This window comes from Cricetulus griseus, chromosome 6 (assembly GCF_003668045.3).
Source record: "Cricetulus griseus strain 17A/GY chromosome 6, alternate assembly CriGri-PICRH-1.0, whole genome shotgun sequence".
In the NCBI taxonomy this organism is placed as follows: domain Eukaryota; kingdom Metazoa; phylum Chordata; class Mammalia; order Rodentia; family Cricetidae; genus Cricetulus; species Cricetulus griseus.
In genome coordinates, this window is record NC_048599.1 from 144,518,085 (window position 1) to 144,530,730 (window position 12,646).

General features: G+C 47.1%; 1 protein-coding gene across 2 annotated transcripts in view; it reads right to left on the reverse strand.

The window, feature by feature from the left end:
- Stxbp1 (syntaxin binding protein 1) overlaps nt 1-12,646 on the reverse strand; it is a 58,070-nt gene that overhangs the window by 16,362 nt on the left and 29,062 nt on the right. For both annotated transcript variants that reach the window (XM_027423775.2, XM_027423776.2), the window contains exons 7-13: nt 10,306-10,454; nt 7,885-7,969; nt 6,635-6,765; nt 4,144-4,251; nt 2,902-2,962; nt 1,704-1,769; nt 1,008-1,088 (exon numbers count right to left, since the gene is read on the reverse strand). In XM_027423775.2, coding sequence (XP_027279576.1) covers nt 1,008-1,088; nt 1,704-1,769; nt 2,902-2,962; nt 4,144-4,251; nt 6,635-6,765; nt 7,885-7,969; nt 10,306-10,454 — 681 coding nt within the window. The remainder of the gene's footprint in view (nt 1-1,007; nt 1,089-1,703; nt 1,770-2,901; nt 2,963-4,143; nt 4,252-6,634; nt 6,766-7,884; nt 7,970-10,305; nt 10,455-12,646) is intronic.

A 12,646-nucleotide genomic window follows, 5' to 3' on the forward strand; every position in this document is an offset into this window, starting at 1 on the left:
GCCTGAGAAATGGGTGCACTTTTGGAGGGGAGGGCTGCTTCCCTTGTAACTACTGCACAGAGTGTGCAAACCTCACTGAGCCTCTCACAGCAAGCCAAGGGCGAAGATCTCAACTCTACACTGAGCATGTGCTCATGTTTTTCTGTGAAACGAGACTCAGCTTCTCAGCTTTGATGGGGACGGGGTACATATGATATGATGGGAGTCTCCCAAAACTGTCCAGGCTGCCCTGAAGTCTGTGGTCCTCCTGGCTCAGGTTCCTGGGCACCTGCAGTTACAGGCCTGAGCCACCAAGTCTGGCACTCCAAATCCGTCAGTGTCTTCTTCCTTCCTTTCCCCTGGCAAAGGGGTAGGAGAATGGCTCAGAGTTCAAAGGCTGTTAGGTGTAAGTGAGGCCCTGGGTCTGAGTTGAGACTGTTAACCACAGGGATTGAAATGAGTGACAAAACAGTTGTTACACAGCTTAGCTTTGCCATGCTTCTGGTTTTGGTACTCTCCACAAGGTGAGAATGACGTCTGTGCTGAGTTAGCCAAAAGGGAAAAGGAAGCAGAGGGCACTGGACACACTAGCTGTGGCAGAAGTCAGTCTAAACTCAGTCCCCAGGCCTGTGATTAGCAAGGTTTTGGAAGGACTCATGCCCTGCTGCAGCATTGGCACCCTAGGTTCCAAAGCTGGTTTGGTCATAGTGGGACCAGAACACATGAAAACATGAGCTTCAACCCGCCCTGCCAGGCTCACAACTCCTGCCATTCCACGAAAAACAGAGCTTTTGGAAAGAGCCAGGCATGCAAATTCCAAATGGGACAGCACTCCAGATCCATCTAGGCCCTACCCGCTGGAGCAGAGCCAAACTGGCTCCACAGCTGAGACAGCCAGGGTCATAGGTTCTCCCTTCTCTAGATCCTACGATTCTGCAAGATGTTGGAGGTCAAAGGTTAAAATTCAGTGGGGTGAATAGGCAGAGCTGGAGTTCTGCCATGCAGAAAGGAAAGGAAGACAGCCCTACCTGTTCCACGCGGCAGAGTTTGTCTACGGTGCCTTGGTAATGCTTCATACAGTCTTCAGCAAGGTGCAGGTGAGTCGAATACTAGGAAAAACACAAGACCCGTAAAGAGATCGCCACCAAGTCACCAACCCTGAGTGAGTGTTCCCACAAAGGGCTCCCATGTCAGCAGCTACTAAAGACAATGACTATTGGGAGAGGGGAGTAAACCATGACCTACAGGAGAGGAAGGAGAGATCTTTCAGGAGGGTGGAGTGGCATGAGGCACAATGCCCTCTGCAAGCAACTCCCTGAACACGGGATGGGTGCAGCATCTGGTAAATACCTTGCAGGTAAGCGACATCATTTCACCTTTATGATCAGGACACAGAAGCCCTGACAACTTCCTTGCCCTCTCTCCGATCAGCCACTCTGAGGGAGGCCAGCACTGGCTAAGGCCTGTGTGGTGAGGAGCTGAGGCCTCCAGTCAACATCAAGGGAGGAAAAGGAGAGGGGAGAAAGATGGAGAAGGGAGAAAGATGGAGAAGGGGAAGAAAGTGGTAGGAAATAGGGGTTCAGTCTTCCTTCAGGCTCCCTTTTTTTCTTTTCCTATTAAAAACTGAATCTAAAATGCATATTTGTGTGAACAGCCTGGGGAGTAGGTTGTGAGAAGTTCTGCAGCTCAGCTCTTCCAAGTCAGTCTGGGTGGTGTCTTCATACCTTGCTGAGCTCCTTCTGGTACTGCGGCATTTTCTTCAGCATCTGGGAGAGATCCCGCATGGTGGTCTAGGAGGAAGGAAGCAGGGTGTCACTAGACCTATGAAGCCGTGTGCAGCTGGACAGCACGTGACACCACAGCAGCCACATTAGACTTCACAAGTGTCCACTTATGGACTCAAATGAATTGATACAAATGTCACAAGAGTTAGTTACCAGGTAGAAAATTAAACCCTGACGTCTAGCTGTAAATTTTTAAAATTATACATATTTTTATTACATATACTTAAGAGATTTATATAATCACATGTCTGTGTGTGGGTTTGTGTACATTTGAATTCAGGTGTCAGTGGAGGCCAGAAGAAGGCATTGGATCCCCTGGATCTGGAGTTACAGGCAATTGTGAGCCAACTGGGAACTGAACTTGGGCCCTCTGCAAGAGCTGTTCGTACTTGAAATCACTGAGCCATCTCTCTACCTTCTAAATTATACTCTAATTAATTAGTGTGTATGCAAGTACACACACACACACACACACACACACACACACACACACACACACACACACACACACGAATGCCACAGCACACTTAGAGACATCGCCGGGACAGTTTGCAGGAGTCAGTCTCTCCTTCTGACATGTGGATTCCAGGAACTGAACTTGTGGTCAGGGTTGGCAGCAAGTACCTGCTGAGCCATCTTGGTTGGGATTAAAGATAAGCACCACTACATCTGGCTGGGCATGACGTTTCTAACAAGGTGAAAAGAGGCCAGAGCCGGGGTGACCTCAGTCCACGACACGCTGAAACACTCATGATTCTTGCGGCTTAAAATCAGTTATGCTCCTAAGTGGTAAATCTTAATCCTGCGATATGAGAAAGCAGCTGTCCACAGACACCGGAAGATAAGGGCTCTTTCAGAGAGACAGGGTCTGTCTGTCGTGCTGGGGATCATGTCCAAGGTCTATGCTACTAAAAAAGCACTCTATTGCTCAGCCATACCCCCAGATCCCAGATCTCAGTTTTTTTCTTTTCAGATATGAATCTTAAATGCAAAAATAAAGCAGATATCTAGTGAGGGAGAAATATGGCCCTGTCTACTCCATAGAGGGACACAGAGAAGGCAGGGACTGACCCTCAGGGTGTCTGGGCACTGGCATGACTTACTGACCCCCAGGACTTCTGGACATCAGCAGGCTTACCTTCTCTCCAGTATTCATCCTCTTGCTAGAGGAAAAGTCCTTCAGAGACCGGGTGACCTCCCTGTAAAATGGGGGGAGGCAGCCACACTCAACACAGTGCCCAGGGTTCTCTGAAGAGACCACCGAAACCTCATGCAGTCCTTCTCAGGACTAGGTGGCCATTTTCTTCCAACTGAGGTATGCATTTAAAGTGAAGGACACATGCTGCTGTCATTCATTGATCCTCTAAACCACTGGTCTCCAGAGCAGGGTGTCAGATGGCTCAAAGGACAAAGGGGACAGTACTGGGCATCTACTTGTGTTTATTTTCTTTTCCAAATGCACACTAATTGAAACATTCATGTCTTATGTTTGGAAAATACAAATCTATATAGTATATGACTCATCCACAAACAAATTTAATGGCAAGAAATGGGGGCCAGGATTTCCTCCCCAATATTGGGCATGGTGGCACACATCTTTAATCCCAGCAGAGGTAGATCCAAGGATCTCTGAGTAAGAGGTCAGCCTGGTCTACAGAGCCAGGACAGCCAGGACTACGCACAGTAACCCTGTCATGAAAAACAACAAGAAAAAAAGTCACCTGCCACTAAAACATGGTTTTGTGGAGCTAGGGGTGGAACCCATGGCCTTGTCAATGGTAGGAAAAGGCTCCACCTCTGAGCTACATCCCAAGCCTATGTAACGATCCGTATTTCTTAAGGCTGAGGAATCTAAGTACTGGCAACCACTTCCCTAAACAGTACCACAGAAGGGTGCAAAGCTTCCCCACTTTTCCTCATAAATTTCATGAGGATACCCCAACTGGAGAAGACAGAGTGTGCCTTTCTAAAAAGGGGAGCTGCCGTCTCTGTCTCTGTCTTCTAACTGTGTTTACACATAGGAAACACCATGCAGCCCTTTCATCAAGGGGCATCTCAGTTGGAGGACACAAGCTCTTACTTGAGGAGCCAGCGGGGCCTGCTTGGCAGCTCAGGGGAGTCAATGTGCAAACTGGCACCCCTGTGAGAGTGGCACTCATGCTTACCGAGAGTCCTCAGAGCAACTGCCCTGAGAGTTGGGGTTTAAGTTGGTGAAGTTGGAGACGCACACACTCCAGGAACAGAAAACCTGTCAGTTTTAGCAGCATGCTAGCAACTTTGACAAGTGGATGAGCTCACTCCCAAATTTGCTGGGTGTGTATGGTCACTTCCCGGGCCAGGGTTAAGGGCCCACCCTGGGGAATGTGCATCAGGTTCTTACTGGGACACCTCTGCGATGTGCTTGTGACGCAGCGCGATCCACAGGTCATCGTCCTCATCCAGAAGCACCTCCTTCACACGTGCCTCTCCAATGCCGCTGGTCTCATATCTGCAGGAGAGAGGACCTGGGTGGCCTGGGTCCCCACGTGCCTCCTGGGCCCCCCTCTGGATCCTTTGCTGGTTTTGTGAAACGTGATTTCATGTATCCCAGGCCAGCTTCAGACTCCTTTAGTAGCTAAGACAGGCCCTGACCTCTTGACCCTCTTACCTGCACCTCCCAAGTGCTGGGATCACAGGTGTGCACCTTCACACCCAGACTCTGCCTTTGATTCCTAAGGGTAACACCTGTGTTCTCAGCTGCCAGGTGATTCCGGGTGTGGCTCATAACACCACTGACCGCCTGACAGGCTGGCCAGGTCATCTGAGACAGCACCAAGTGGGCGATTCCCCGGGCAAGGTGAAAGGGCTCCGCTCAAAGCCAACAACTTGGGAGTTCTGCTCTAACTCCTCCCAGCTGGCTGGGAGGAGGTCCAAGGCCCGTGGCAGTTATATGTGAATCTAGAGTTACACAGAATAGAAAGACTACACATCTGTCTGCCCCTCTCTGAGAAAAGGGAGGGATACACCTGCAAGGGCACGATTGCCTAAAAGGTTTCCAGAGGCTTCCTTGATGGGTCCTCAGCATGTTATTACACATGGAGTCATGAATGGCCAGAGGAGGCAAGAATCCCAGGAACCAAAAGGGAGAAGGACTGAATGCCATGGATATTTTTAGAATATTCATTTTAAATTAATTAATTAATTAATTGAGATAAGGTATCTCCATATAGTCCTGGCTGTCCTGGACTTATATAGACCAGGCTGGCCTTGAACTCACAGAGATCCTCCTGCTTCTGTCTCCCAAGTGCCAGGATTAAAGGCATGCGCCACCCAGCAGAACCTTCAGTTTTTAAAAAGATGTGTTTATTTTGGGTGTGTCTGAGTGTTTGCCTGTAAGTGTGTTTGTGTACCACGTGTGCCTGATGCCTACAGAGGTTAGAAGAGGGTGTCAGTTCCCTTGGAACTGAAATTACAGACAGCTTTAAGACTATGTGGGTGCTGGAACTGAACCCTGTCATCTGCAAAAGCAGCAAGTGCTCTTAACCACTGAGCCATCTCTCAAGCCCCAGAATCTTCGTTTTCTTGTTTTTTGCAGATTTTTATTTGAATTAGAAACAAGATTGTTCTACATGACAATCCCAGTTCCCTCTCCCTCCCGTCAGAATCTTCATTTAAGGCCACTCTTTGTCTTGAGATAGGCTCTCCTGCTAAGTGTCCAGATTGGCCTCAAACTCAGGCTCCTGAGTTCGGAGATTATAGGCAGGTAATATTTTTTTTATAAGGAAGAAAGCAGTTCTACTGCACAGAATGTTCACTTAGAATTCCTGTTGAGGTCTGGGCGGTGGTGGCGCATGCCTTTAATCTCATCACTTGGGAGGCAGAGGCAGGTGGACCTCTGTGAGTTTGAGGCCAGTGTGGTTTACAAAGCTACACAGAGAAACCCTATCTCAAAAAAAAAAAAAGAAAGAAAGAAAGAAAAAAGAAAGAAAAAGAAAACCTGTTGAAATATTTTACCACAATTATGTTTTGTGCTCTGTAATTAACAACTTTCAGTTCTGAATAAGACACACACAGAACCAACCTGCCAACACATCCAAGAAGTTATGAACTGAAGTGATATGAGCTATGAAAAAGGACCTACTACTGTTCTGTCCTGTTAGCAAGCACCAAGAAATGCAGAACGGACTGGGGAAACCCACAGAAAACCTTGTAGGTTTATCTAAGAAACTGTATCAATGCACATACTTTTCCTAATATTAAAAACACTCTCGCCAGGCAGTGGTGGCACACTCTTTTCATCCTAGCTCTTGGGCAGGAGGCAGAGGCAGGCGAATCTCTGTGAGTTCCAGACCAGCCTGGTCTACAGAGTGAGTTCCAGGACAGGCTCCAAAGCTACACAGAGAAACCCTGTTTCGAAAAACAAAAGCCAAACAACAATAACAACAAATTCTTTTTCTGCTTGGAGAAATGGCTCAGTGGATAAAGAGCTTGCCACAAAAGTGTGAGGACAAGAGTTCAGATGCCTAGAGCTCATTTAAACGGGAGGCAGGCATGGCAGCCACCTGTAATACTAGAACTGGGTGGCAGAAACAGGGGGTTCCTGGAGTAAACTAGCAAGACAGACTAGCTGAAATTGGCAAGCTCTAGGTTCAGTGAAAGATCTTCCCTCAATAAAGTAGAAAGCAATCAAATATGACAGCCAACATCAATTATGGGCCTGGCCTTCAACACGCCCCCACAAACATGCATATCATATGTGACATGCATGCATACTACATACACACATACAAAAATAGAAAAGTAAAAACTACAAACACATCTTTTTTCTTAGTCAGAGGAATTCCAGTCAACTTCAGAGCTCGTCACTGTGGACCTTGTGACTTCATACTTACTTGTAAACGTCATTTTCAATAGGCAGCAGATCATAACTCATAGCCTGAAAAGTCAATTCATGAAGCACAGGAGAGCTGGGGTCAAAGCCACGATCCAGGATCAGGAGCTGGGACCGTGCCTTGTCAGGACCCTGGCAAGACACAGGGAGATGCTTCAAGAGACACACAACCAACTTGAGTCACTCCAATTAGTGGAACCGCTTAGTTACAGGGCAGCAGGAATTGAGTTCTGGTGCTGTGCCTGCCTGGACAAGAGCAACAGCCACTCCAGGTGATACGCCACAGCCCTGACACAGCCCTGAAGCTATGGCCGGGGCCAAAGGGAGCTTATGCAATACAGTGAGCACCAGTTCATTGCAAACGGGTGACTTACTGTAGTGTCCAACACTGAGGGGTTCAATTACAAGTCCACAGCACTAATGGCAGAGTTCTGTGTCTTGGGGATCAGCTAGGGTGTCATACAATGCTAAGTAAGCATGCACTCTGCCATCGAGCTGTGCTCTAGCTCCCAGCTCTTTGTCTCAATGGCAGTGTTGGTTACACAAACTATGTATTGTGTTAAAAGTCCAGAGAACTGCTGGGCGGTGGTGTCACACGCCTTTAATACCAGCACTTGGGAGGTAGAGGCAGGCAGATCTCTGTGAGTTTGAGGTCAGGCTGGTCTACAGAGTTCCAGGATAGTCAGAGCTGTTACACAGAGAAACACTTTTTCAAAAAACAAAACAAAACAAACAAACAAACAAAAAAGTACAGAGAACTGTGCACACATGGAGTACATGCAAACACTAGTGAAGCCAGTGAGATGCACAGAAAGGGGAGACTGTGCCACTGTCTACTTGCTACCTCTGGTATTTTGCTACTGGGGAGTTCCCTGAACATTCAGGGCTGCATCTGGGAGTCGCAGCAAACAGGACAAGCTGGTCACCCTAGCACCGGCCTGCCCCAGCAGCAAGGGGCAACAAGGGGCAGCAAGGGCACTTCACTAGATAGAGATCACTGGGCAGAAAAGCAGCCTCACAAAGGTACCTCTAGGTATTTGGGAGGCTCAGGAAGGACAGCCACCACAAGGTTAAGGCCAGCCAGAGCTACATAGTAAGACTCTGTCTCAAGAGTAAACAGACAAACAAATGCACATGTTTCATAGGTAGTTTAAAAAGAACAATCAAATGCTCTGTGACTTGCAGGGCCATGCTTGCCTGCCACATAAACAGTTTACTCAGAATGAAAGCCTTGTAGAAGGCCAGACTTACCTCCCCCATTGTTGGGTCATCAGCTTTATAAGCATCCAGCTTGTCCTGGATCAGCTGAGCCAGCAATGCATTGTCCTTGTACTCCCTAACCAAAGGAGAAAGACGGCGGGTGAGCCACCTGTGCATCCAAATAACATGCCAAGTGCCTCCAGGCAGGATGCTGGGCAGTGTGGGATAGACAAGAGAGGTGGGAGCACTGTCTATATTAGGATTTACACCGTAAGAGTGTACCCACATATGAGAGGCATGGCAGCACACCCTTATAATTCCAGCACTTGGGAGGCTCAGGAAGGACAGCCACCACAAGGTTAAGGCCAGCCAGAGCTACATAGTAAGACTCTGTCTCAAGAGTGAACAGACAAAGAAATGCACATGTTACATATGTAGTTTAAAAAGAACAATCAAATGCTCAGCTTAGTGCCCAGCCTGTAAAGGATTTTTCTTGTTCCTTCTTCTTGCCTTAGATGATATGGCTGCAATCTACACCTTTGCCAACCTCCATGCCGCTGCATCTGTTCCAAGATCAAGCTCCTGCTACTGTGTCAGGAAGATGGACACAGCCCTTTTCTCACCTTGTACCATTTTTGTTTGTTTTGTTTTGTTTTGTTTATTTTTTTTGGTCAGAGAATACCAGCAATGAGGAGAGCTAGAAGCTGGTGCAGGTGCAGGGTGCTCAGAGCCACCAGCCTCTTATATCAGAGCAGAAGCTTGAGCTGCACAGAGCGCTTGCTCCTTAGGCCATCCTGTCTGTCCACAGCATCATCATTCAAGCTCAGACCTGCTCTGCATTGGGGACCTGGCTTCATTGCCTCCTTCTGCATTTCCCTGCCCAGACTCCTACTCAGTTCATTGTCTCCCAAATCTCTGATTTGCTCCCCTCAGGAGGTCTCACGAAACTAAACCTGCCCTACATTGCTACTGTGCTAGACTACACTTGTTCTTTGCTTTCCTGAAGCTTTGCTTACACCAACAGCAAGAGCCTAGTGCTGAGGCAATGCCCTCACCCTTCCTAACCCATCTACTGCAATCTGAACCCCTTCAGAAAACCTGCCACATACACACTCCTACCTGTCCTAGGCTGGGAGGGCTGCTGCTCCCCACTCTGGATGCCCCTAGCACTGTGATCTGCTGCTTGAAGGCACTGGCTTCCAGGGCCTTGGTGAACGCTGCCTTCACACATACTGGCACCCTTCATCACTTGCCCTCCAGATCCTCTGGAACATCTAAGGATGGCACTGTATCTTTAGCTTTAAGTCCCCCAGCACTCAGTACACAGCAAGTGATGAGTCAGTGACTTCATGAAAACCAAAGAATGGGGACTATAGAGATGGCCTAGAGGTTAAGAAAGTGTACTCCTCTTCCAGAGGACCGAAGTTCAATTCCCAGCACCCTATGTTTTGTTTTTGTTTTTGTGACAGAGTTTCTCTGTGTATCTCTGGCTGTCCTGGAACTAATTCTGTAGACCACCTGGCATCAGACTCAGGACTCCACCTGCCGCTGTTTCTCAAGTACTGGGATTAAAGATGTGTACCACCACACCTAGCACAAAATCTTTTTTAAAAATTCAAAGACTGGCCAGGTGGTAGTGGTGCACACCTTTAAGCCTAGCACTTGGAGGTGGAGGCAGAAGCAGGTAAATCTCCAAGTTTGAGAACAGCCTGGTCTACATAGTGAGTTCCAGAACAGCCAGGGCTTTGTAGAGAAACCCTGTCTCAAAACAAAAAATAAACAAACAAAAAACCCAATACATGTATATGTATATTTGTGTTATGTATGTATACATATATATGTACACACACACACACACATATCTCCAAAGACTATGCCCTTTACAGAATTATTCACCTCCCCCACCTCCCTCCCTCCCTCCCTCCCTCCCTCCCTCTCTCTCTGTGTCTCTGTCTCTGTATCTCTCTCTCTATTTTGAATCAAGGTCTTATGTAGACCAGGCTGGCCTCAAACTTGCTGTGTAGCTGAGGGTAATCGTGAATGTCTCATCTTTCTGCCACAGCCACTCAAGTGCTAAAATTACAGATGTGCCCCACCATACCTGACTTTGTATTTCACTTTCAAACCCTCTACAAAGATGATGTTGGTTTGAAAACATTTCGAAGAGTTGAAAACTAGGAAATCTGACTGCAGGGGCATGGGGTTTATATTTTGACTATTCAGTAACTGAATATACATATGTTCTTTTCTGAATATAGTAAATGATAAAATAATTGAAAGAATATTTTTGTTTATGTATCATTTTGTGATATGTGCGTGGGGGTATGTAAGCATGCACACATATATGAGTCCTAAGACAACTTTGTGACACTGATTCTCTCCTTCCATCTTTTCATGGGTTCCAGGGATTGAACTCAGGTATTTGTGGGACACAAAATACCCCATCCAGAGCAGTCCAGCATGCTGCCTTACCCCCGATACCGCACAGCTGGGTACTCCTTTAGGGTGGCACACAGGGTTGCAATCTGCTCTGCCAGGCGTTCCAGGATAGGATTCTTCATCTGAGCCTTGTGAGGGCTGTAGAAGCTTTGAAAAGAATCAGCAGAGTCCAGGGAATACACCTAGGAATGAAAAAAACAGGCAGGGGCTGTAAGTCCTGCGGTGAACTGCTGAAGCATCCTTTGCCCTGGCAGCCTGCTACATGCTTTTGTTTACCCCAGTGCCTGGCACTTCCACTATCAGGGACAAAACATCCCTGCTCCAGGCAGTCTGACACATACAAGAAAAGACAGACATTAAACACAATGAAAAGTAAATTGTATGAGGTGGAGGACTTGATAACAGCTAAGAAAAGAATAAAGCAGGCAAAGAGTGCCCTGGACAGCTAGAAGGGGAAGGCGCCTGGACTCAGGGAGGAGGCTCTCTGAGAAGGGCTTCAAGGAGCTGAGTGTTTACTGCCAGCTGAAGCCTTCCATGAGGGGGAAAGGTGATGCCATGGTTCTCAGGGTGTGTGCACCTGGGGCATCCGATGAGCAATGCCAGGGGAGGTCAGTGCCAGGGTTCATAGGCCAGTCTGAGTTTGCCTTTAATAAATAAAGCATGAGCTGGAGATTGTGCCACAACTGTGGGCAAATAAGGGAGCTTTTTATAGGTTTAATAATATCCTGTCTTCAGCAAACTGTTCTAAGTGCTCTCCTCCTCCTCCCACCCCTTTTGATGAAGGGCTGTGGAAGTCAGAATTCACTTTAAGATGGAGTGTAACAGCTAGGATTTTCTCAAGTTCTCACTGTGTAAACTCTGGACTTCCTTTTAAAAGTGGTATGATTATCATTATTATTATTACTATTATTGAGCCTGGACCTTACTCTGTAGTTCAGGCTGACCTGGAACTCACTGCTTAGCTCAGACTGGTCTTGATTTGAGGTACTTCTCCTACCTCAGAATCCTAGTGCAGGGATTATAGGAATGAGACTGTGTTTGCTTTAAAAAGTGATTTTCTTTCTTTCTTTCTTTCTTTCTTTCTTTCTTTCTTTCTTTCTTTCTTTCTTTCTTTCTTTCCTTTTTGGAAGGGTTTCTCTATACAGCCCTGGCTGTCCTGGAACTCACTCTATAGACCAGCTTGGTCTCAAACTCACAGAGATCTGCCCAACTCTGTCTCCTGAATCCAGGATTAAAGGTGGTGGTGGGGGGGCACTAAGCCAGGTAAAAAGTGAATTTTTTTTTGAAAAAGTGATTTTTAAAACTTGGGGCTGGAGAGATGGCTTTGCAGTTAAGAGTACCGACTGCTGTTCCAGAGGACCTGGGTTCAATTCCCAGCAGCCACGTGGCAGCTAACAACTGTCTGTAACTCCAGGTCCATGGGACCTGACACCCATGGCAAAACACCAATGCATATAAATAAAAATATTTGTTAAAAAAACTTACTATTTCTCATTTCATTATTTTCTGAAATATAATAAGCTGTATGTGCTAAAGCTGAATTCTGTTTAATTCAGTGATGATGGTGTTTGAATGGGAAGGGAGTAAATATATACAACCCTCCGGCAGGAGTCAGGTTCAGGACAAGCAAAGAGGCAAAGAGCCAGCTTTGACTCTTCATGCACTCTCTCTCAAGAAAGGGTCTCATGTAGCCCTAGCTCACCTCAAACTTGTTATATAACTGAGGATGACCTTCCATTCCAGATCTGCCTCCATCTACCTCCCAAGTGCTGGGAACACAGACCTGTGCCACCAGGCTGTTTATAAAACGCCAGCTCAAGGCTTCGTGCACTCTAGGCAAACAATGTACCACCTGAGCTGCACTCCTAGCCCCACATATCTCTAAGAAAACTCCAGTTTTAGTGGCTGATCCATAAAGACCCAGTAGACATCTTTCATCACTACAGAACACATTCTGGGGCTCCTGATTCCCTTTGCCAGGAGAAAACATTGGACAAGTCCTCACAATACTCATGCATGTATGTATGTATGTATGTATGTATGTATGTATGTATGTATGTATGTTTGTTCTCACAGTCAGCTTTACCGCTGTGGTTTATCCCCACAGGGAGGACTTTGCTGACAGGACTTCGGGTGAGGGTAAGTGAAATGCTAATGACGGAGGTGACCATCTGTTCTCTCAGCACATGACAAACTGGGGTTAACGCCAATAAAACAGACTCCTTTGCAGCAGATGGGTGCTCTGCTCTCTGCCTCTCCTCCCCTCCCCTCTTTTAGGAACCACTACTTTGGGTTATTCGAGGAGTCAGTGATCAGTGGTGACACATACAAGGAGCACAGTGAGCAGTAGAGCCAGCAACAGCAGGTGACTGAG